The sequence below is a fragment of the Triturus cristatus genome, chromosome 4_1, assembly GCF_964204655.1.
Source record: "Triturus cristatus chromosome 4_1, aTriCri1.1, whole genome shotgun sequence".
NCBI lineage: Eukaryota > Metazoa > Chordata > Amphibia > Caudata > Salamandridae > Triturus > Triturus cristatus.
The window spans coordinates 1,205,600,410-1,205,626,617 of record NC_140585.1 but is presented as its reverse complement, the minus strand read 5'-3'; the positions used below and the strand labels follow the sequence as shown (position 1 = coordinate 1,205,626,617).

At 43.8% G+C, this 26,208-nt stretch overlaps 1 protein-coding gene across 5 annotated transcripts in view; it reads left to right on the top strand.

Moving 5' to 3' along the window:
• LIMA1 (LIM domain and actin binding 1) overlaps positions 1–26,208 on the top strand; it is a 230,770-nt gene that overhangs the window by 133,357 nt on the left and 71,205 nt on the right. For all 5 annotated transcript variants that reach the window (XM_085654526.1, XM_085654525.1, XM_085654529.1 and 2 more), the window contains exon 3: positions 10,756–10,801. In XM_085654526.1, coding sequence (XP_085510652.1) covers positions 10,756–10,801 — 46 coding nt within the window. The remainder of the gene's footprint in view (positions 1–10,755; positions 10,802–26,208) is intronic.

The window sequence follows — 26,208 nt, the reverse complement described above, 5'->3', positions numbered from 1 at the left end:
ATTTACAGAAAGCCCCAGCATCTACAGCCAAGCACTGAAACGAGAACTTGACAGTATCCACATGCCAATCAATACTGCACTGCTTCAATATGTCGATGATCTGCTGATCACCGCGAGAAGCGAGCCAGAATGTGAAAAAGCTTCTCTGACAGTTTTACATTTCCTAGCCGACAAGGGGCACAAGGTGTCCCCTTCTAAGCTGCAATTCTGTGTTCAGCGAGTTATTTATCTTGGTCACTCGCTGTCCAAGGAGGGAAGGCAGCTTACACCAGATCGCATCCAGTTAATTGCTAATATGTCAATACCCCAGACACAGAAGGAGGTGCGGGCTTTCATAGGCCTCACTTCATATTGTAGGCAGTGGATCCCTCAGTACGCATTTCTAGCAAAACCACTCATTCAGTTAACCACACAGGAGGCAGCCACATCGACTGTTCTCCCGTGGACTCAGGAACATACACAAGCTTTTGAAAGCCTAAAGGAAGCTTTATGTCAAGCACCTGTTTTAGCAACACCATGTTATAGCAAACCTTTTACACTCTTTGTTACAGAACGCGAAGGTACTGCCTTGTCAGTACTCACTCAGGATCAAGCAGGATCACGCAAGCCATGTGCTTATTTTTCCAGTACATTAGATCCCGTAGCTCAGGCTTTGCCTGCATGCCTGAAATCAGTGGCAGCGACAGCTTTAGCAATCAGACAAAGCGATGCCATAGTATTAGGACACCCATTGACAGTTCAAGTACCACATGCAGTAGAGGTTCTTGTGAACCGAACACAAACACAACACTTGACCATAGCAAGACTTACCGGTTATGAACTAACATTGTTTCAACCACACATAGAGATCCGACGGTGTAATACATTGAATCCTGCTACACTATTACCTGTAATTGGAACAGACCCACTAGCTCATGATTGTGTTGAAATCATTGAAATAAAGACGAAACCTAGACAAGACTTGACAGACGTTCCATTGTTAGATCCAGACCTGACGTTGTATGTAGACGGATCATGCATGAGAGCAAGTACAGGAGATTTAGTGGCCGCGTATGCAGTCACAACAGACACTGAAGTTATTGAGACACATTGTATAGATACTCTGTCAGCCCAAGCAGCAGAACTTATTGCTCTAACGCAAGCCTGTATTCAAGCCACAAATAAGAAAGTTAATGTATACACTGACTCACGTTATGCATTCGGAGTTGTACACGACTTCGGTGTGCTGTGGCGAGAGAGAGGTTATCTAACGTCCCATGGTGCCCACATTCAGCACGGACCCCTCATTCATGCCTTGTTAGACGCAATACATCTACCCACTGCTATATCGATTATGAAATGTAAAGCACACACGAAGGTTACTGATACCATTTCTCAAGGCAATGATTTAGCTGACAGAACAGCTAAACAGACTGCTCAGAATCGCACATTAGACATGACAAAGCCAATAGTTCAGACACCAACACAGTGTATGACAATTAAGGATCCCGCACTTGACGTAATTGACATACAGACACATGCCACAGCAGAAGAAATAAAGAAGTGGACTGAACTAGGAGGGATCCAGACAGATCAAGGATGGATGACGAAGGAGAAATCTGTATGGTTTCTCCCTGATTCCATGGTTCAAGCCATTATAGCTACAGTTCACAGTCCAGCACATTTAGGAGAGAAGGCTATGCTAGACAGCATTCAGCACATATGGTTCAACAAACATTTACGAGCAGCAGCTAAACAAAAAGTTCGTACCTGTATGATATGTTGTCAGTTTAATCCAGGAAAAAGTGTTCCCGTAGAGCAGGGTGGATTTCAGCCTCCTGACCATCCTTTTGAAGTCCTCCAGATGGATTATATTCAGATGGAACGTTGTCGAGGATTCAAATATGTCCTCGTAGTTGTCTGCGCTCTCTCCCGTTGGACAGAGGCGTATCCCGTATCAGATTACACTGCCTCGACTACTGCCAAGCAGCTAGTTCGAGAATTCTTCCCACGGTACGGTTTACCACGTGTTGTATATTCAGATAATGGTCAGCCTTTTTCATCCGAATTAATGAAACATGTCTCACTCTTGTTGGGATATCAGTGGAAATTCCACTGTGTCCGACACCCCGAGGCAGCAGGTCTCGTAGAAAGACATAACCAGACACTGAAAATCAGACTGTCCAAAATATGTAGAGAGAAAGGTGTCGACTGGATAGTAGCATTACCAGTTGCACTCTTTTACATGAGAATGGTAGCACACTCTAGAACAGGGCTATCCCCGTATGAGGTGATCTTTGGTAGACCACCGAATATGTGGGGGACGCCTATACCACGTAAAATAACTGATGTTGACTGTAATATGCTGACAGATTACCTGGCTTCCTTGATGTCTGCACTACAATCTTCTCGTTCACAGGTAGCTGCAGCCTTTCCCGACAACACTGAGGCGAAACCCCATGACGTTGTTCCGGGTAATCTTGTCTTTGTGAGAAACTTCGACAGGAAAAGTCAATTGGAGCCCAGGTGGAAAGCACCCAAGTTGGTCCTGTTGACCACAAGAACAGCCGTGAAGATCGAGGGACGAAAAGGGTGGATTCATTCGAGTCACGTCAAAAAATTTCATGGACTTCCTCCTGACACAGACAGTACTGCCCGTGTGTCTTCCCCCATTGACTCAAAGCTACCTTTGGCTGAGGCCAGTAGCACCGAACTCTATAAACAGAAACTCAGGTCCAGATCTAAACTGTCGGACGATTTGATTGTTTAAGTCCTCTCCAAGGTGAAGCGGTTGAATCTGTCCCGACATGTACCCCTTAGGTCTGAATCATGTAGAGTCCAGAATCATAATGAAACGACATGCTTATTGTAAATTACTGCGTAACCACTGTATTGTGACTTTATTAATTTTGTCTTCCTTGAGTTTTTTAATAGTTACTGCAAGTATATTGTTGCATATGTATTATCCTGTTTCTAAACGTGTTTTCAATATAACTGATGAACATTCTTTTAGTGACCTACCGCCACATGAATTATCTTATAGACTTGCGCTGCGCAATAACACATTCATTAGTATGTTACATCATTCCCATCAGACTAGTAATGCGACCAATTGTTGGGTGTGTGGCCGACTTCCTCCCTATCAGAATAACAAAGGAGTTCTGCCTTTCTTTCCACATCCGTTCACATACAATGGCTCCTGTGGAGCATGGTTTAGTTTATTAAATTCCATAGACCCAGACACAGCAGTTTATCAACAACATTGGATATGGGGAAATCTGAATCTAGTTTTATTCAAAATCTGTCACCCTAATAAGGAGGGTCACCTCAGTAGAACAGGAACTGATTTAGAAAATGAAGTGTATAAATTAGGTAATTTTACGCCTAATCTTATGATTCTGAATGTCAAATCCGAAGTTGAACTAATTCTGCCCACTATGTCAGTATTTCCAGTTAAGGGTGAATTATGTGTAAGAAAAGTTGGTTCCATACATATGGGCCATAGCCAATGCGTTACTACAGTAGAATATAGTGATCAAGGTAAATCTTCATTTAGAGCTTCTCGCCATTCTTACTTCATATGTGGTCAGACGGCATATATGCGTCTGCCTCTAGATTGGGATGGTACCTGTTACATAGCATTCCTTTTGCCACCTGTTTTCCTAGCTCCCCCTGATTATTATCGAAATGTTCATTTAGTACACAATAGAGAGCAAAGAGATCTCCCAGTTGTCGATTATACTGAGACGACATGGGACAAGTATGTAGATTTCAATAAAGGTATCTTTCCCTATATAGGTACTATATCAAATAGTAAGCTGATACGCAGACTCACCAAGACTCTTGAAGCTGTAGTAAACGAGACTATAGCCGCCCTAGGCAATCTGACAGAGGAACAATCAGTGATGAGAATTGTTGTTCTCCAGAATCGTCTTGTCCTTGACGTCATCCTGGCCGATAGGGGCGGAGCTTGCAGGGTCATCGGATCCAGCTGCTGTATATTCATACCAGAAAATTCGCCATCTGTATATAAAGCTATAACACGCCTTCATAAGATTGTAAGCCAGATACACGAGAATCCAGGCACTTGGACGTGGTCCGGGTGGTTTTGGAGTGTGATATCAGCCTGGGGATGGAGAGTTCTATCCTTCCTAGGTATTGGCCTTCTTATGCTCTTCAGTTGTTGTTTATGCCTACAATGTGGACCAGCGATTTGTGGTCTGTGTGCCACATCATGCATTCCACATCACAGTTCTCGTTCAAAATACCGGAAGAAGAAGGAAGAAGAAATGATGCTCCATGAGCAAATCGAAGGAATGATGAAGATTGATGTCTCGTGAAGGGCAAGAAGGAGACAAGGAGGGAATGTGGAAATGTGGATTTTCCTGATCAGTTATGTCCCCTATCTTGGACCCCAACGGTTCTATATGCATGTTACAAGTACATGTATGTTCCCTCCAGTTCCAGTTTCTAAGACGCAAACATATGTGTGTCTACCGTCAACATGTTCTCTGTCAGATCCGCCATCAATGGGCTGGATATTCGATTCCTAAGTATGAAAGGCCACCGACTTTATATGGCTAAGTTACTTCATTTTTACAGTTCAGGCGAGTAGGCCCGATTCTGTCCTCAAAGCCTTTCTCTGCTCTCTGTCTCTGACAGCTTCAGCTTGAGCTCGCATCTGTATCCATGAACTTTGTCCTACTCCCTGTGCAGCTAACGGTGCCTGCCTCGGCCAGTTTTCGCCTGTCTGCCAAGAAGTTGTATTTCACCTTCGAATTATCTATTTTGCTCTTCAGCCGATGCATTCCTGTCCAGTGATTTAGGTAAACATTTCCTTTAGCTCACAAGCAAGGGACTCAGCCTTTCCGTCCTCCTGCAAATGATTCATAGCCCTGTTGCCATGGAAAGTTTTCTATCCCTCGCATCTCATATAGACACTTAGACGCTTGTACACGCACACAGTCAGTATAGAATAGATTCTGTCCGAGAGTCTCTTCCTTGTGGATAACATAGTTCTTTAAACATAGGATGTTAGATATGATTTGGGATTAGGTTGACTTGACCCCAGACTTCTCGTCTCCACATGTAGAGCTAAATGTCAAGTCCCCTTCACCCCCTAGTTGCACGTCAATTACACGTCATGCTGCCGCGCGCGCATCTATGCCAAGTATTATCTTATAGATCCACCTATGTCTGATAATTCTAACCAATCATGTTTCTTTTATTCCTTATTACGCCTAGTTTCGATTATGTCACTGTCACGTCATTTTTCTTATCAAATGTTACGCCTTCTACATTCGTTTCATTGTAATGTACTTATTATAAAAATACATGTCTGTTAATAAATTATTGTACTCCACTTCCTGAACCTTCGTGGTGACGGAACCTGAGGGCCGCGACTCGAGTCGGCCATTTTGAATGGAATAAAGCCCATTAGAAAACCTCTTATACCACGGATTCTGCCTCTTGTTATTTTGAGCTATTTTACTTTATTTTAAGATTCCGCATGAAATTCAGTCCGGTAATATTTATTTTATTTACCACAGTAGAGTAGAGTGCAGTGGGGAACAGTGCAATAATGAGTGCAGTGGCATAGAATGCACTGGTGTAGAGTGGCTAGGAATGCAGTGTTGCAGAGTAGGGTGATTTTGAAGGTAGTAGAGTAGAGTGGCATAGAGTGCAGTGGTGCAGAGTAGAATAGAGTGCCATAAAGTGTAGTGGCGTAGAGTAGACTGCTGTAGAGTGGCGAAGAGTAGAGTATTTGAAAGTATAGTGCTGTAGAGTGCAGTGGCTTGGAATTGGGCAGGGTGGATGGTTTCATAGTGCAGTGGTGCAGAGTAGAGTGGCGGAGTGTGCAGCGGCGGAGAGTAGAGTGACGGGGAGGGCATTGACCAGTAGAGTGACGGGGAGGGCATTGACCAGTAGAGTGACGGGGAGGGCGTTGACCTGTAGAGTGACGGGGAGGACATTGACTTATAGAGCAGAGTGGCGGAGAGGGCATTGACGTGTAGAGTGGCTTAGAAAGCAGTGGCGTAGAGTAGATTGGTTTTGAGTAAAGTGGTTGGGTGCATTGCGTATGAGTGCAGTGTGCATTGGTTAGAGTAGAATAGTGTAGACTAGAGGATAGTGGTCTAGTGTACAGTGGTGTGGTGTGGAGTAGTACAGCGTAGAGTGTTGTATGCATTGTTTAGGGTAGAAGAGTGTAGTGGACTAGAGTACAGTGGCGTAGAGTGTCAGAGTGGAGTGACGCAAGGAAGAGTGGTGTATAGTTCAGTGGTGCAGGGTAGATTAGAGTGGTGTAGAGTCGATTGGCATAGAGTGCACTGGCGCATACTGGAGGGGTACAGAGTAGATTGAATTAACGCAGAGTACAGTAGCTGAGACTACAGTGTTGTGAAGTGGCATAAAGTGGAGTGGAGTGGGGCAGCGTGGCGTGGCCTGGAGTGGGGTAGAGTGCATTGGCATAGAGTACAGTGGTACAGATTAGAGTAGAGGGGTGTACAATTGAGTGGTGAAGAGCAGAGTGCAGTGGCATGAAGTGGTGTAGAGTGAAATGGCGCAAAGTGGAGTATGCATGGTGTGGTAGCACATTGCCATTACAGACAACACATTTGCACAGACCTGACTGATAAAAGTATACAGCGTACAAATGTTAGTGTGTGAATGCACAGCAAGAGTGAGCAGATAAGCACAAGATTTTAACGCCTGTTTACAGAAATCGTACTCTGGTGGAAGGATACAGTAAAACAAGAATGCTCTACCCGAGGGTTGAAATCCAGCTGTGCAGCCTAAAACAAATACAGCAAGCAAATGTGAGTTGAAAATCACAAAGCCAATGGTAAGCTATGTGCTGAATACATTCCCAGGGAAGCTTTCCAAATATCCCCTAAATGTCTTTAGCAGTGCTTCGACCTAATAAAAACTAGACTACTACCTTGAGGGCATGTATATTGGCAGGGAAAGCATTGTCGATGATGCTTGTACTGTTCACTCGACTTTGAAACTTTTTTGTATATCAATGAATAAAATAAAATGTGTCTTGACGCAACTGGTGTCTGTGTTCGGTATGCTTGTGCATGCGGGATGCAATACGTGCATGCGTCGCAACTCATACATGCACCTACTGAATGACGAGGGTGCCACTTTATTTAGTGTATTATTTACCCATCTGAGAAGGCAAACTCCACCTAGGGCAGTAAATTAAAAAAAAAATGCAGTTCCGCAAGCAATGCAGTCCGACAGGCAATGGGAGGAGTCTGGCCCTATAAAGAAAAAAAAAAAGTTTAAAACAAAAATGTTTTTAAGGGCTGATAGAGGTGGGCGACCAACTGCGCAGTGGGTGGGATGAAGTAACAGGGAGTGACTTGGGTGAAGGTAAATTAAATAAAGTGGAGGGAGAAGGGGGGAATTAAGGGTGAAAACATAAGAGGGAGAGAGCAAAGGTGTGCACAATGGATGTTTGGCAGGAGTAGAAGCTCATGAAAAGAGAGCAACACTGAGCCCCCAGGGCCGGAGTATTTGGCAAATGGAGAAGCTTGAGAGAGGTGGAAAACAAATGCACTCTCCTAAAAAGAAAAAAGTAGTGCTTAACAAGAAAAAAGTGGATTCCTAAAAGGGAGCAGTGGAAGGATAAAGTTGGTCAATCAAAAGAAGGGAAGCTATGCTCCAGTGAAGAGACAAACATAAGAAGGGGAAGAAACACCATCTAATAATAAGCAAGTGAGAGTAACAATTCAGTGAACAAATAGGCAGCAGTGGTCAGACTCTAAGCCCTTGTAGGTTTTTGGTAAGGTCCACAAAAGTATTTTACCTACCAGAAAACCAAAAGGTATATGGTATGCGATAACTAAAAATGATAGAATAAAGAAGTTATACTGTTACAAATGTGACATTACAACAGGTAATTTTCTTTGTTGTTGCCGCATAATTTAGTCAATGCTGTCACATAATTTGATCTTCCCTTGCTGCATAATTTTAGTGGCCCTGAAAATACTGTATATTATGAAGATGTTGCAAGTCACCAAGGAATTTTGTGATCCAAGAGAAGAATGTGTCAAAGATGAGCCCTTTTTTTAAAGTCATAGAACTCATAGGTGACTTGCAATATTATTTTCTTGTACGACAGGGAATATTTTTTTACTTTTGGTAACGCACATTCTGCCTACACTGTTAACGTTCTTGAACCCTTTCTCCTTGCTTAGAAATTATCTTTCGGTATAGATCAATAGAATGATGGCAGACTCAGTATTATGAAAGTAACCATGACAATATACAGTTTAGATAATGTTGCAAAAACACTTTAACATGGACATCTGATTAAAAAATGTAATGACCAGTCTGAAACCCAAAGACAACATTATCGAACAAAGGAATATTTTAAAATGCCAATTCTGCACAGCGACCCGCCTTTTACGTTGGCAGTAGGTGTTGCGGCGTCACAAGTGGACTCTAATACGCTATTAACTGGAGCAAAATAATATAATTTTTAAGTCACAGCTGCGGTGATGACAGTTACACTGTAATATGGAGATTAGTGACCTATGCGGTTTTGCGGGCTTCGGTTTATTATATGAAAGTTAATCAGGCAGCAGTGTCCGTGTTCTACAAGCCAGGGATTTTCTTGGTGCTAGGAGAGTGCATATGATAAAGACCGTAAAATAGAAGGCCTTTCTAATCTACGAAATAAAGGTAATCTCTCTATTACAAGTCTACTGAATGATGTCTTGCTCATCTATAAAATAAACCTACAAATGACTAATTTTTTCTGAAAACTGAGGTAATGGTTGTCGAGGATAGCTTATGGGAGGAGCCACAGTCAAAAAAGGTGCTGGAGTATACAGACTCGCTACCGCTGACCATGACTTGTAACACAATTTTTGTTAAGGAATTAAACATTAACCTGCTTCCTTCTCTCTGCCACTAATAAGATTTTAGACAGCTTAACTAGGGAAGAAGCTTCAACTAGCGGTATAGACGCTGACTGACAAATCTTTTATTTAATGTGTATTATTACGAACTTTGTTTTCATTGTGTTAACAAGCACGCAGCGCAATCACGACATGGAAACAAAGTTTACACACCATTCAGGGTAAATGCAGCAAACTAAACGGTGCAGGGACGAAGAAGAAGACAACAGACTAAAAACCAAAGGAGAGCTCACACTGACAGAACAGCAGTACGGTGCCCCTCAACAGAACCAAGTGGATATCTGTCATCCAGAAACGACACCCAAGAGCAATGTGTGTGTCAAACTTGTATTGCTTGTACTATCGAGATAACACAGGAGAGGTTTGGGGAAGTAACATGTGGGAGGCAGTTAGGAGAAGCACATGGGCGAGTGCAGCAGGGAGGAGAGCGGGCGATGGAGAACAGTGCATGGGGACAGAAGTACAGGAGGGAGTCTGCTTGGAAAAATATGCTCTCTTATGGAGTTCACAACACAAAATGGGGATGGGGACAAGGTCTAAGTAACAAAGTTGGGGGGAGGAGGAGACGCGGCCTGGAAACACGCATGCACACTTATGGAGTGTTGGGAGCAAGTATCGACACTAGGCAGGGGAGGAAGGGAGACGGTCTTCAAAAGCATGCATGTGCTCTTTAGGAGTGCTAAAGCACAAGCGCTATGGAAAGAAGCAAGGGGAGTGGGAAGAAATAGTACCTAAGTCGCGTCATGAGCAGTGGACGAGCACAGATTAGATTGAATCAATCTTAACTTGGTCTCTGCTCCACAGCAAGCTTCGGAAGTGGCGTTTAAGCTGCACTGTCCAATTATTAGGATGGCTTTAAAGAAGAATGACGTGAAGCCAAAAAATGATAAAGCAATGGGTGGGCTCCAATCCCATTTTGTATACAACAGTGTCTTGCAAGCGAGACTTGTGCGTGAAGCACTATCTGGCTTGACCCTAAAAACGACTGCTGTCAATGAATAATTGTTTTCTCGTCTTCTCAAATTTGTGGTGTGGCAATCGTGCAAAGTGCTCTAAAAATGAGTATCTGTTGAAAGAATGGGATCAGATGGGATGGGATGGGATGGCATTCAAGCTAATAGTGGGATCCAACTTATCTGTGCTGGGGTAGTACTTGTGTTTTTTGAAAGTTCATGATTCCTTGGGATAACGTTTTCATTCTAAAATATCCGTGTTAGTTTCTGAGAGATGGATGTGTGTGAATGCTTCTGATATGACTGTTATACCTCGTAGGAACTAACCTCTCTTTAAACCCTTCAGGAAATTTAATTGACAGCAACTGTTTCTTTGGAATTTATGTATTTGGGTGGCAGGACACAGCGCAACTTATTGGTTCTTTAGATAATTTGGTAAGGATCCCATTGAAATTGCAGGATATTTGGTTGGCAAGGGTGGCAAAACTTCTTACACTGGCAGGAACTAGGCACTGTCTTAAAACTGTTGGTGTTCAGCAGTGACTGGACACACCATTGTTTAGAGGGGGCAGGGCCACATTAGGTTTGAGTGTTGCCCAAGTCACTTTTGGAATTGCACTGTTTTGGGTGGCATTCGAATCGCATACACAATAGCAGGGTTGTTAACAGTAGAATCAAGCTCTGTAATGGCAACTCTTTTTTGAAAACGTGTTAATCATATGGGTCTCTCTGGTTAAGATGTACTTGTATGGTACTTGAGCAGGATTTGGAGTGTCTAAGTAAATAATTGACGTTTTTTGCATACTGGGGATTGGTTTTGCTTATTTGTTTGTGCCTGCTTTATTGCCAAATTAATATGCTCGCTAATAAAAAAAATATATTTTTTCCTGAAGGTATCAGAAGGCTGCAGAAGATGCCAGTGCTGACAAGAAGAAATCTGTGAGTATAGAGTATTAGACTGTGTGGATTTGTGTGGGCACCTGCTTTTTCATCCCAGATCCTTGTGACATGACAGGTTATCTGTATTTTATCTTCTAATGTTGGCATTTGTTTCAGCCTGTGTAGTCCAATACTTCACCAAATAACCTAGTCCATTATCTGGGAGATTCTACCAGACCTTGGTGATGGCGCCATTCCTATGTCTCTCATTTTTGTTGCTGGCAGTTATATATCTATAGCTAGAGATCTAGAGCTAGAGATCTAGGTCTAGAGTTAGATCTGTAGATCTAGAGGTGTGTGTGTATGTGTATATATATATATATATATATATATATATATATATAATCTACTGGCGGTCGCCAGTAGATAGTTATAGTTAGGACCGTGTTTCCATAGGAAATCTCAAAATTCTATTTTGAATAACTTTGGCGCCGGTTGACGAATCTTCGCGAAATTTTCAAAACTAATGGGGCGCTCAGCTCCTACCCTGAAAGTCTTGGGGGGGGGGGATTTGTCAGGCGGGGGCCGAGAAAAAAGGGGGGTCCCAAAACGTGTTTTCCCCATGCATTTTCCCATAGGACCTTTAGTCGAAGGTACAGCCCGAACTGCTGAACAGAATTACTTGAAATTCGAGAGGTAGTCCTCAGGTCAGGGAAGTGCCTTTTGCATATATGGAGTCAATCTGTTCAGTAGTTCCAGAGAAAATTGCAGTAAAAAGCACATGCATATCTATAGCCGCGCACCGTGCGCGCACCCTAACGTGCGCAAGCGTAATTCTGATTGGTTGTTACATGTCAGTCAACGTTCGAATCGGTCGAAATCAGGAAGTGTCGGCCATATTTCGTTTGTTTTCAGTGCGAGAGTGGAAAAGGAAGGTGGCGAACGTGAAAAGGGGGCAGGGTAGAGAGTTCCTGACCCCCTAGCCTTTGTCAGGGGGTCCCTGAAGGCAGAAAAAAACATTTAAATTCTTTTTTTTTTTTAAAGTCGCGGGGGTGCGCGCATGGTGAAAAACCATTAAAAATAAATAAATTGAATGCGTAGTTTATTGAAAAATAAATATATATAAAAAATAATACATACATAACTTAGCATTTAAAAAACTATACAAATTCACTGGAAAAACCATAGGTTTCACACACGTTATAGTTAGGTGGATATTTCACTCGTAAAAAACCAATGAAATTCCCCCGTTCTAGTTACTTCAGATAACTATAACTCGCGCGACCGCCACTCTATCACAAGGATGATGTCATCAGTGATGTCAAGAGTGATACCACTGACCATGTCATGAGTGATGTAATATGTGACGTCATGAGCAGAGGATTGCGGGCGCGCGAGTTATAGTTATCTGAAGTAACTATAACGGGGTAATTTCATTGGTTTTTTACGAGTGAAATATCCACCTAGCTATAACATGTGTGAAACCTATGGTTTTTTAAGTGAATTTGCAAGGTTTTTTAAATGCTAATTCCTAACTATAACGTGTGTGAAACCTATGGTTTTTTCAGTGAATGTGTGTGTGTGTATGTGTGTGTGTGTGTGTGTATATATATATATATATATATATATATATATATATATATATATATATTATCCCCATCTCTTGTGTGGGTATCCCGAACAAGCAGTCCTGAAAACCTAGTACTTTTAATTTTTACTCGAAGATACTTTGTGTGGGAAGTTCATACAGATGTATACCTTTTTGCATTTGTTTGGAACCGAAACTAGAAAACAACGTAAGTTTACGGTACCTGTAGGAATAAAATGTGTTCACGATTGTGTATAAATGTAATATGTTTGTTGACTCTGAGTCCAAGGATTCACTTAAACAGCAATACTGGACAACCGTAACAGCCAATGAATCCAGAAAAGCTACATGTGCCAAGTTATCAAATGATTTTGTTCACTTTAAGCAAACTTCTGGGTTTGAGCATTTCTGAGACTAGGTGTCTGTTATACTGGACAGGAAATTATATTTTCAGTTTCAAGTGGGCACCCTACCGCTTAGAACATTCACTTCCAACTAGGACAGCAGGGAGCCGCTGCATGTCCGCCTGCAACCCTTTAGAGGAGAGTGTTCCCAGCATATGCCTCCCCCCGCAGAACCTTGTTAGCTCCGATATGCAAGCTGTTAGGTGTACGGAGCCATTCTGTTGCCCTTCGCATACTTGGGGTGGATTGCCTTCCAGTTTTGCTATTTCTTCTGCTAAGTTCTTGGTTGCCATGTGGGTACTTAGACGAAAGGTTCTCCCCCCCCCCCCCCCCCCCCCCCACCATTAGCATGGTGATGTATGTATTACTTGTTATTATCTGTCTGTAATTGTATGACACTGGCGGCTGCAATAAAGTCGTCTGACTCACTCACTCGGGGAGGGGGAATTAGCACAGGAATTTGGGAAAGATGAATAACCTTGCATCCAAATTACTCTCTAACCTCTGTTTACAAAAGCAAAGTTAATTGGTTCATGTGCTGTGCTATAGGAAGGTGTGCCCAAAACAGATGGGTTGATAGATCTATGTGATTTAGCATGTTTAGTGGAACATGCTGATATTCTTTCTGAAGCGCATATGTGTGCTGTGCGATACCTTTGTTGATAAATTCTACTCTTAAGCAAGATTTTCCCTTTTTCAGATGGAGTGCGTGCATTTCCCTTTTGAAACTGCTTTTATTTTTTTATCTTGCTGTTAGAAATAGGGTCTTTAGTTGGCAGCGGTTTGCACCCTGTCCAAGTAGGGATCTCACTCTAGTCAGGATAATGGAGTCACACAGCTAAGATAACCCCTGCTCACCCCTTTGGTAGCTTGGCACGAGCAGTCATGCTTATTTCAGAAGCAGTGTGTAAAACATTTGTACATACAGACACAGTAACAGTGAAAACACCACAAAGTGAGTCCACACTAGTTTGGAAAAATATTAATCGTAATAAAACAAGACCAAAACGACAAAAATCCAACATACACAAGTAATGATATCACTTTTCAAAGGTAAAATAAGTTCAGTCCATAAAAATCTATGGATGCGTTTTTTTATGTTCGCACAAAGTACCTTTGATGCGTCAAAATTCAAAGACAAAACAGGCACAGGGGAGGCAAGGCACTGGAAAAGCAAAGCGATGCGCCTGTTCCTTACTCCCAGTAGAGGTAACCTGTCAATTCCTTACTTCCAGGGGAGGAAATGTGTTGGTTCCTTACTGCCAGGGGAGGTGATGAGTTGGTTCCTTACTGCTACGCAGTGGAGATAATGCGCCTGTTCCTTATTGTCAGGGGAGCTGATGCGTCAGTTCCTTAATATCGGGGGAGGTGATGCGCTGATCTCTGGACACATGGCCTCGGTTTCTTACTGCAGGCCAACGTCGAAGAGACTGCGTCAAGGGACAATGGGTCGAAAATGCAAACGCGCTGTGTTGATACGGCAGGTGCTATGGACGTGGGTGACCTGGTAATGTGGGCTCGAGCTGCGGTGATTTTATTTATTTTCCAGCTGCAAAGCAGGTACTGCGTCGAGAAAACAGGTGCTTTGAGTCTGTGTAGATTTTCTCACCAGATTCTACTTCCAAGGACTCAGGAACTGGATTTGGCATCACTTGCCCAGTCTGGGTTCTCTGTAGAAGAGCTCAGGCACTGGTAGGTGAAGTCTTTGACCTTGAGACTTCTTAACAGGAGGCAAGCGCACACAAAATCTTGGAGAACCTTGGAAGCAGGAAACAGAAAGCAAAGTCAAGTCCTTTCACTCCCAGGGCAGAAGCAGCAAGCCAGCACTACAAAACGGGCAGAGTGGCAGTCCCTCCTACAGCATCCAGCTCTTCTTCCTGGCAGAATGTCCTTAGTAGAGAAGAGTACTGATTTTGGAGTATCAGAGGTCCAATACTTTTACTCCTTTCTACCTTTGAAGTAGGCAAACTTAAAAGGAAAATCTTTGCTTTTCTCTTCCTTGGCCAATGGGACAGGTGAGTGTAGTATGTATTACAACAGAAGAACCATTGCTCAGTATCTGACATCAAGGGTTCAGACTAAGGATCAAGTTGGTTGAAGGAAGATGATGGTCACTGAAGCATCCCTTGGCCCTCTGCTCGTTTTGTTTCAGATTTTCTTTAGGCTGTTCCATTTTAGTCTTCAATAGGAAGCCAGTGCTAAACGTGAAATGCTTTTAGTGTGCCATCTTTTAAGCTGCATGTGGACTATTACGACCGTAGATGTACATGGTTTGACCAATCTTTCTAGAAGATCAGAGATTTTTGATCTTTCGTGCTGGCAGGCTCTCCTAACTTCTACTAAGGCACTACCCACGAGCTCTACAAGCCTGTATGTAAGTAACATTGTGCACACCCAGGAAGAGGAGGCCGAATGCACTGTTGAAGTCCTTCTATATTTGTAATCAATACACTGATATCCAGATGGGAGCCTTGGAAACCAGAGCACTGCCTTGGCTTCTCTGGCTAAATTTACATGTAATGCTTTTCAGCTTTTTTTTTTTTTTTGCAAGAGGCTTCAGTGTGTTTCAGCCCTGCCTGCTCCTTCCTCTATTAACAGAGACCAGGATACCGTTTTTGTCGCTTAGTTCTATGCCCGGTGTTTGCATTTCCTGCTTCCTGGACTTTTGAACCAGAGTGTAAAGCTTGGGCAGCAGAACATTGGCAGTCAGCCGCGAACAAGCACTTTCAGAATTATCTAAAATTTTGTATTATTAATATAATATGGGTGTATCTACAAAGGATAGATTCTGATCGTCATGGAAGGCTAAATCCATTTGGGTGTTAGTGAGTGCAGCACTCGGTAGATATGAGATAAATTTACACATTTATTGAACTTACTAGATAGTTGACCACACTCATTAGCTGCCAGTGATTATCTTTGCGTTATAAGTGACCGGTCTCTGGTAACCAAGTATATAAATATATATATATATATTGCGGAGAAAGGAAAGCATTGTGTACTCCTAAAATGGTATGAGGTGTCTTATGATTATATGTGCGCTCAACAACAAAAACTGTTGGTGCCTGCCATGTGCTCCTCAAATATGCTCTAACATTGACAGAAAGGTTTTCTCATGACTTAAAATGTTGAGATTTAGGTTAGTGCTATCCCAGTACATTCAATTCGGTCCTGCCATATCTAGTTATTTAAGCGTTTGGTCACTTTTAGTAAAGCTGTTGTTTTTTTTTCTGCGCACAAGAGAGCGAATGCATCTGGGGCTTCCTGGGAAGTGTCATTTGCCATCTGAGATATATTCATATGGAAAGCTACTCGTGGAGTGTGATCATGACCACCTCTGTGGCTCATTTCAAGCCTTGTGGTAGTTCTGAGCTCGGAGTATTCTGGATGGTTGTTCTTTTGACTAGGGTTATTGTTAATATACACACATCACTGTGTGGGTCTCACTCTCGTTTTCCTTGCGAATTCTTTCTATTGGGTTTTATCCCCCCCTCCAACCCCCCCCCCTCCTTTTCCAACCATCAAAATGCTTAGCATAGTCTTAAGCAGATTTTGTCACCTACAGGTCATCACCACTGATCTTCCTAGAACTTTATGCGGTGTACTAACAAAAAAAGAAAACTTGGTTAGTTTTTACATGAGGCGATTGAAAAGTGCACAAAATTCTCCTGGCAGACTCTCCAGAGATGAGATCATTCTTTGCTGCTGGACCATGTTGGGCCACCCTGCAGCCAAAAGGTTGCTGAAGTGGAATTTAAATCTGAGGAGAAGGGTATGATCTCTTAGGAAGTGTTTGTTTCCTAAAAGGGGGCAGTAGAGCTGCGGGAGCAATAGTGTAGACTTTGTTGGTAATTGGTGCACGTTCATATGATGTGTTGCGTATCACTTACCTGTAGTGTTGTGTTTCCTCCAGCTGCCATTATGGTGGCTGTGCAGCAGCCTGGAACTCTTCCTTGAGGTCGACAGCAAAGCTTTCTGCGGCAAGTTTCAGATCTGACCACGGCATCTCTGTACACCATATTCAGAGCCATTTGGTTTCATTTTTACGGCTGGAATTCTTCAGGACTGCTGTTGTGAGAATGGTCTTCTGCTTCTTCCCACTCCTCATCCACATGCATGGTCTAATTTCAGGAGGGTTTTTTCAGTTTTTCCCCCCTTCCTGGATATCTGCTATCTGAGTAGTCTCCTAGCTTTCTGTCCATTCTTGATCCAGACTCTGCCTCAGGAGCAGAAGTTTATTCCTCCATAACAAGGAGACACTCAAGCCGTAGCCAAGAAGACCTACCCTTGACATTATGAGGGATAATTCCGGAAGAGCCATGGGATTGTACCGACTGTCCATGGACAACAAAAGCTCAATAGGCATTAAGGGTTAGAACTATCGCGCTGTGGCATCATTTTAGGAAAGCCTGGGAAACCCTGTTCTATCCTATTTTAAATCTAGTAGAAGTTGATAAAGCCGCTGTATTGCTCAACGTCAAGAACACACAAGATGTGCATCACCAAAAAAAGTAAAATAATGTAGCTTATAGAAAAGTGAAACACAGCACCAGTGCTGGTGGGTGAACTTGTAGCAGCATAGATGACTAAGAGAATGTTCTTCTCTTGTAGCACAAACAGTTTTTCATTTGTGGTGCACTCTTAATGTTCCACAATCAGTCCATCCTTGGGTAATTCCTGCATTAATGTGGGACCCTTTTCTTTTGAATCCTGTGTTTTTGATATATTTTACTTTTGCGCGTGCCTTTGAGTAGCATTACTGGTCATCTGTAAAGTTGCAATTACATTCATGTGATTGGACCTTCAATAGGAACCTTCATGAACCCTAGCTGGAGTGTTTCCTCAACACCGAACACATATCTAGCTTCTAAAGTGTTGTTCTAATGCTGTAGGGTCCGTGTAGATGCTGCTTTAGGAACCGTGTAGATGCTGGGGAAGCCCTCAAATTCATCCTCTTAATTCTGTCATTCTCTGGTCTTTATTGCGATCACACCTGGTTGAGTCCCTTTGTGAAAATGTTCGCTTCGCAGTTCCTGGGCTCAGGCAGGTTTGTGCCAGACTGCTAGTGAATGTTGGCAAGTTTTAACCCGAACTATGCATTCCTGCCTACAAACAGGCCTCTAGTCTCTTGCATATACCACAACACATGTACTAAAATAACTACAATGCAGCTTCCTTCATATTATGGTGATTTCCACTGGACCCCTTGGGTGAAGACAGAGGCACCCCAAATGTGCATAGCCAGTAGGTAACTAAGCACTATGTAGCATTGCGGGCAGGAGGCCGTAACTCCTAATGGGCAAGCATGCTCAAACTTGTCCCTTCCCCATGACTGAAGGCAGGGCTACTGCCTGCAGCACTCTGCAGACACAAAGCATTCAAGTCATAATGAAGTAGAATGTAAAACTAAAACCATGAATGTACAGATAATACGTTGGCAGAAAAACTGAAAAATAAAATCGCTGCTTAGCATTAATGATGACCCAATCAATCGGGTTTGTAGAGCGCGCTACTCTCCCGTGAGGGTCTCAAGGTGCTTGGGGGGGGGAGCTGCTCCAGATCAAAGAGCCAGGTCTTGAGGTCCTTCCTGGCCGTGTGCAGGGTCGGGGAGCGTCTGATGTTCACCGGGGGCTCGTTCCAGGTCTTGGCTGCAATGTAAGAGAAGGCTCTCCTGCCGGTTTTGTTTCTGCAGATGCGGGGGACCTCTGCCAGGGCGAGGTCGGCAGAGCGGAGGTTCCTCTTGGGCACGTGGAAGGATAGTCTGTTGTTGAGGTATTTGGGTCCGATGTGGTTGATGACACCGGACTTAAAACTTTGAATACTGGACCCTCGCTCTCCCTCCACCTCTGCAAGTCTGGCCCAGCAGACCACTGTGCTGTGATGTCACTATCACCTGCTGCCCGGGGAGACTGCAATGTCGTTAAGCCATTGGCCCAGAGACAGGCAGCAGTCTAAACCCCTTTATGTACACACACAATTCATTCGAAGACTCTGCAGTCTCCTCGATGCTTCTTAGCACTGTAAATAACTGTTGCTCCAGTCCAGCTCACTAGTACTAGGTTTATCAACATCACGAGGGTGAATGTCTGAGTAAACTGTGCCCTCCAGGTTGCTCACTGACCTCAGCAGAAAAGTACATACTATGAACTACCGCATACTGCTTTCTTGAAAACTTTCAAGAAAATGTGTTTTTGAGCAGGCCTATCCTTGCCACAAGCAAACCTCTATCCCCTTTATACAGTGCTGTCTTTACTTCCATTACCTTCTTCTCTGTCTCTCTCATTAATGTATTTCCCATGCTAATTCTTCTCTGTCCCTCTCCCCTTCTTTCTATAGTTCTCTCACACACACTATTTTAACTCTCGCAGCCCCCTCTCCTCCCCCCACCCGAGGGGATTGTCTCTCCTTTTATCTCTCTCCTTCACAATCTTTCTGGCCAGCCTGTTTATATCTCACGCTTTCACCACCTTTCACCCTTCCTCTACTAGGCTGTCGCCACATTCTGCCTATCTACTCTTTCTAGATTTTCCTTTCCTCTCGTTTTCTCTGCCACTCTAATCTTGCGCCCTTGCTTCTGTATTTCCCTTTTATCAATTTCCATTTTCTCTTTCTCTCCTCCATCCCCTCACTTCTCTTACTCTCATTCCATTGCTATTTTCTCTTTTCTTTACTTCGTGAAGCTGTCAAAGGGCACAACTATATCAAACACAATAAGCAAGCAATCATTGGCAAAGCCAATACGCCTCGCCTACCTGAGGTATTTTGGCTTTGTCCATTTTTTTTTAGTCCCGTTGTAAAGGAGTGCAGAATAGCTGAAAGTTTAAGAAATAAAAAAAAAACACTGACACAGACCGGACTTATTTTTTTTTTTTACACATAGTTTAAGCCATGCATACCAGTAGCCGTGCTGCTGTACAATATGACTAAAAAAGCATTGACATTGAATAGCTCTTTCGTTGATGAGACCCGTTTGGTTTCCCAGTGAATTTTTTTTTTCTATTCTGTCATTCCTTCTAGCAATCTCTATCCCTTGACCATTTTAGTTCACCATTATCATTTAAAATGTGCCTTCTCGAGCTGTTTTTACATTCTGCTCGCTAGCCGTGTCCAAGTGCAGAGGGTTAAAACCAAATATAGCTCCTAATCCTGTGTAAATCCATAAAGCCGTTGGAGTCTTACTTCAGCTGAGGTTTGCCCGACATTGTGTTGACATCGTGAAGAAGCGAGTGTGGAGCAGCCATGCGGCGACGCTGCCAGGTACACGGCCTGCCCTTTCTTTTGGGGTCAGAAGTGTTGTGGTTTTGTGGCTGGTGTATGGTGTTAACGAGATAGTTCGCCCGGAGTGTGGTGGTGGCCTCTGGGTTTTATTTTTTTCCCCGTTATCAGCGCAGTGCTCAGCGGTGGGTTTATATGTAGCTGGCTTCGGACGTGACTTTGTAAAATATCTGGGCAGCTTGGCTTTTTCCGGCATCTAAATAACCAGAACATGGGAGCTTTGAAACTGCAGCTGATATCTGCCAATTAGCTTGCCTGTTACGTCACGTATGACCTGTTCTAGGACATCATTGATAACCTTGTTGGAATATCTAAAATGACATTATTTATGACAATACTGTGCCTGGCAGGAGGGGGCGAGTTATAGCTATTTTAGAGCACAAACTACAGTTACTTAAGATAACTTTAACTGGTGAATTTCAGTGGTTTTGTTAGTTTAAAGCGTTCTGTTTTAACTGACATTTTCACCTAACTATATAGCGTTTTTAACCTGTGTTTTAATATAATATTTATATATATTTTTTAAATGTAATTTTATATTCTTTTTTGGGGAAACACCATTATTTTTTTATTTACTCTTAACCATCCTTTAGCACGCTTGGTTTGGGGCTGTCCGATCTGATGGACACTGGTGGGGCTGCCTGGCGTGCTCTTTACGTTCCCTTTGTGACTCCCTAAGTTTCTTTGTTTCATCTTGTGACACTTCCTTTTTGCGTCTTGTCCCTTCTTCCGCGCCTTGCGTCTTCTCCCTGCTGTAGCTTCTTCCCAACATGTTGTAGAAGGCATCTTTTTTCCTCTTCAGGCTACTTGTACCAAATGTAGAGCGTGGGGAGGTCTCCAACTCGTCGCTAAAATTAATGTAGTAATGATGACCCGCTGGTAAGTTTTAATCAAAGTAGGTTTATTCAGGTAAGTAGACAAGTCGTCATCAACAGGTATATAAGTCCTGTAAGGTAGCTTGTATGCTCATATCAATAGCCCCACCAGGAGCAGCATGCTAGCTGCTCAGCCCCTCTCGCCAACTGTCACTCCTCATCCAGTCACCCAGGCATTCTACTCTAGGTCCATTCACCAACATTCCATACAGAAGACACACACAGGCTGAGCAGCTAGGACAGAGAAACATAGGGAATAAAACATCATGCAAGAATACTACACACTCCCAACCCCAAAAACCTAAAATTACGCATACGTAATTTTACCACTAGCCATACCTAAACTTTAAAATTACCCTGACCTCCCTTTACCACAAGCCAACCCTAAACCCAAACATTACCCTTGCCTCTTTACCACTACCCACCGCTGAACCATAAAATTACCTCTCCTTACAAATGATATATATTGGGCTCCCGTTTTTTTTTTTTTTAAAACATTTTTATCTGTATTTATCCATATTTTTTTTTTTTGTGCTAATTTCTTTCATAGTTATCTATGTTTATTTTGTGTTAAGTGTATAAATGGAGCTGCAATTGATATATTGTCACATTTATTTTACTTATTGCATACTCACATTTGAATGCCCAGCTGATTTTAGCTATATAGATTACCCAGTCGTATGAAAACATTTGTGTTGCAGAACACCGTATCCAGCTGTATGTCTGCACTTGTTCAAGCTTCGTGTTTTTTTTTTTTCCTTTTTTGATCTCCCCTAATTGTCAATCTGCACACCTACTGACCAGACGCTTGACTGATAGTAGAGCGCATCAGTCACAGAAGACCTCTTTTTCGTATTTTTCTGCGTTTTAAAATTGTAATTGCATTTATATAGCTCTAACGAGGGGGGTCAAAGCTATTTACGCCGGGCAGCACGCTGTTCTGGATACCAAGGTTAGTGGGGAGTCCAGTAATATTGTTTTTTGTTGGTTATTAGGATTGGTCTTGTGCACTCAAGCAAAGCTTTGAATGCATTCACTCCAGTTTCTTTATGATGTACTAAAGTAATACTGGTTGATTGTGATAATTAGTTTGGGGGTGAGCTCCTGCACATGGTTGGTGGGATTAATAGAGGAGTTGGAGGATATTCAATATAGTTAGCAGCGTTCAAATTCCATAAAAAAGTAAAGGAACTTTTTGCTGCTCACAAAAGGGCGGTGGCGAGTAAGGGTGGGGCGGGTCAAAGACCTGGCTAAACAACAAAATATTCTAACTTTTTTCCGTCTTTCATCTTCAGGTACGTACATATAAAATACCTCAACGCTTAAACGCAAAATAAATGCATGTTAAGTTAATCAGTGGGAAATGCACTATTCTTTATGAAACCTCTATTAGCTAATGCACTGCAGAGGTCTGTGTCTGTAACAAGACAACCACAGAATTGAATCCCGTAAGGAGCAGTGGAGAATAGTTAGCTGCTAACACAGACCCCTGCAGCCCCTGCGACCCAGTGGGCCACGTTACACCCTTTTAAAAAGCACACACTTCACAGCTCAGGTGGAAACTCCTTCCCAATACCACTCAAAAATAATAAATCTGTCCTCCGTAAGTGGCAAGTGATTCCTTTATTCAAAGCCAGTAGTGGCTTTGGCTCTCCGTTAACCTATGCAGATTAACCCGTTGTGCACATTAACATTTCTTTCAGGTACGCGGGCACCCTGGCAAGAAGGCTTATTTAGCTGTCTGCCTGCCTTCGATTCCACAGCACAGGAGGATCCCTGCCTTATACTGCAGCTGAAGCATTTCACTCTGAATTAACAGTCTCATGACGGTTGTCTTTGCACAGAAAGTAGGGAAACTGTTTTCCTTAAATTAAAGTATGGGCACGTCGTGCCTCTCTGATCCTGCCAGCTTCGACCACTTATTGTTAGGTTGCATAGGTATGACTTTCAGCGGACGGAGGAGGGATTGTAATCTTGTAAATGAGTCATGGGAAATTAGCTGAAACAGAGAATAGGCAAGCATGCATGTGTCAGAGTAGTCTGTGCTCGGAGAGAGGAGACATGCAGAGGATAGACAGAAAGAGAATTAATATTTGATAGAGAGAAAAAATAGGAGAGGTGACAAACAGATGTTTTATTTAAATTACCGTGTTTTTAATACTGGATTTAAGTAATGTAGCATGTAGTTTGAGGATGCAAGAATGTAGAAAGGAACAAGATTACTTTGAAGATTGTGCTATTTTAGGAATTTTTAATGGGTACTATAATCTGGTAAAATCATCTCTGCCCTGCTAGGCTACTCCTAGACCATTTATCCAGCCAGATCAGTTGTCAGCCTTATCCAAAAAGGATGCATTTTACGCTAGAATATTGTACTAAATGGCAGGTTTGCATTTTGCGTATTTTTTTCTGAAGGTACCAAGTAATTTCACACAATGAAATTATGCGAACTTTGCCCACCCTAGTACAGAACTATGCTTCATGTTTTGGTTACCTACTAGTTATGTAAATTCTTTTTATATAAATGTTTTTGATGGCTATCTTAACTATGGAATGGATCCCACTTTTGTGAACCTATGTTTGAAACCTCTGCCTTAAGGTGTAGAAAATCAGAAAATAATTGATTGCAATGGGGCCTCCGTGGTCACATCATTATCTTAAACAGACGTCTGGGGCTTCCATAGAGCTTTCTAAAGGGATATTGAGTCTTGGTGTGTGTACGTGTGAAGTACAGAGCCTCTGTGGACACACAAGAATGTGTGCTTTCCGTGCACTTTGAGACAATGGAGAGGAGATATGTTGTCCCTCCTTATCCACACATGTTCACTTTTTATGCACCTCCCCTAGCAAGATGTTTGAGGCAGGTCTGACCTCCAGCCTTCAGGTTTGTGGATGAGGGAAGGGCAGGAGAAGTTGCAGGGCCCCTCCCATCCTCCAGCATCTGCTACAAACTTATAAATTGACAGGCAGATATGGGCAGGATGGGGCCATGCAACATTTTCTCTGTTCCAAGGCAATCCAATGGCCCTTTGCTCCTCAATGGCTGGCACCAACCTTGAGTAGGGAATTGATTATCGTATCTTCCTGATACGTGCCTGACTTCACTGTGACCTCAGCTGCATACTAAAGTTTTGTTCCGCACAAACCGTGTCGGGGAAGCCTCCCCCTCCCCCATGGATAATCTTGGGATGCAAATGACCTCTGGCACTGGGAAAACTCTCCCATCTCTGAAAGGGGGTTACCACCATTTTGTGGCAGGAGAGGTGTTGCAGATTTTAATGAATATAATAAAAAAAGATGCCACATACAGCGGGTAGAGATGGATGGCACAGATGTTTGTGCGTCACAAAGACAAAAAGCTTACATTTACAGGGCATGTGAATAGTTCAGAAATGTGGGTATCCTGCCAGTGTCCCAATCCTTCATTACGTCCTGTATAATTTCCTTTTAGATCCTCATGGTACCTCTGGGGCTTGGCTGTTGCACCTGGCACTGCATTGCCATTAATCCATTTGTTCACAGTACTAGAGTTTCTGGCTCGGTGAGAATCTAGCTTTTGTGTGTTTGGGGCTTGACAACCTATGCTGTGTGTTGTAAAGACCAGTTTTACATCAAATACTTCCTATGAAGGGGTGTGGCTTCGATGCTGAACATGACGACCGCTCTCTGTTAGAGTTCCACTGCACCGTGCCAGTAATACGGAGAAGCCGCCTTCTCTCCGGGGCTCTTCAGCCCGATTTGAGCACAAATCTGCACAGCTGCTGGGGCACCGACTTTGGTCCCCTTGTGAGTGCTCCAAGGGTCCCCGGCTCGTCGCTGCCTGCCTCTGAGGGGCCAGTTACGCTTGTTGCTGCCAGTGGCCATCTAGATTTCACATCTCTGGAGCTCTGACCCTACCCGTGGGAGGCTGCGGATGAGACTGCCTGCTAATTTAGGAGCCCCCGTTAAAGGATGTTGGTGAAGGGGGGGGGGGGGCTTCTTGGTTCCCCCAGGGACCGCTCGGCCCCGCGCCCTCACGGAAACTGATGGTCTCCTGAATTGGGCCTGTGAGAGGCGACCAAGGTGCCTATTGTCTGGAACTGGGGGGTGGGGCCTGCTGCAGGGCGCTGGTGAGAGGAGGTTCCTCAGTCTTTCCCCCTGAAGATTGCCTCGACTGGGGGTTGAGGTGGCTCGCTAGGCTGGGTGGGAAGCCAGCCACGACCTGGAGCCTGCCCTGAGGTTCATTGGAGGGCGCTACACTAGCAGTTTGGACCTCCCCCTCCGGGGCTGCTGCATCACAGGGCTCCTTGTTGGAGCTGTGAGTATTGGCCCCTGTTGTTATGTATCCCTACTGTGGCTGCCCATTCCTCCTCCGGCGTGAGCTGCTATAGACTCTAGGTCCCAACGTGGCAGGTTGCACCGCCTCGGGGCATTTCTGCATGCCCACACTGAGCACCTGCAGACTGACTGGGACCCCACCCTGCCTAGCCCTGGATGCGCAAAGGGCTCTGCTCACTTGCTGGCCCACCTCTGGGGACTGGGCCTGCTGCCCCCTGCTGATTGTGGCCATGAGAGGCAGCTCTTTCCTGTCTGCCCCACCACCTCACCCCACCCTCAGCTGGTCAGCAAGACTTTGCCTTTTACCCAGGCCTGGGGAGAGGCCAATTATCAAGGCTGAAACATCCCTTAAGCTGCCCATTGCAAGGCCATATACAATGGGCTGGTCGGCCGAATGCTGCCTGCCCACTTTTGGGGGACTGGCAAGAGGTGCGTGGTCTCGACTCCCTCCATCACACTCTTTGTTTGAAGGACTGCTTCTGCTGTCAACTTGCCAAATGAAGAGTGGACATTAGGCCGGTGGGTGAATCTGTGTGGCTCCCCAGATCAATGTTTTGGGTCATGCTGTGGGTGCTGTCCTCCTGCAAGTAATGATTCTGAACACCTACCGGTGTGAGGCATGGGGCAGATCAAGGGTGATCCCTTTGAGGACTTGACTTTGTAATGCTGCAGTGCTACTGGAGTGCGAACTGTTTCTCCTGTTCAGAATCCCCAACTTAGTTCCAGGCTTTTGACTGCCCTTCCCTCAGGGGTCCCCGGACCTGACATGGCACGAGACAAGCTTCTGCTTCTCAGCAAAAAATTGACAAATATACTAAAAAGACGACCCCCAAGGATTACGCCGGCAAAGATTATGCTGGGGCTGCATGGGGCAACACCCCACCTGCAGAGGGCCTCCAGACCTCTTCCATCATGCAGGCTATCGAAGACCTTAAAGAAAAAACAGAGCTTAAAATGGGAGAACTGAAGGTAGACCTGGCCCTGATCCGACAAGACTTGTGGAAAACC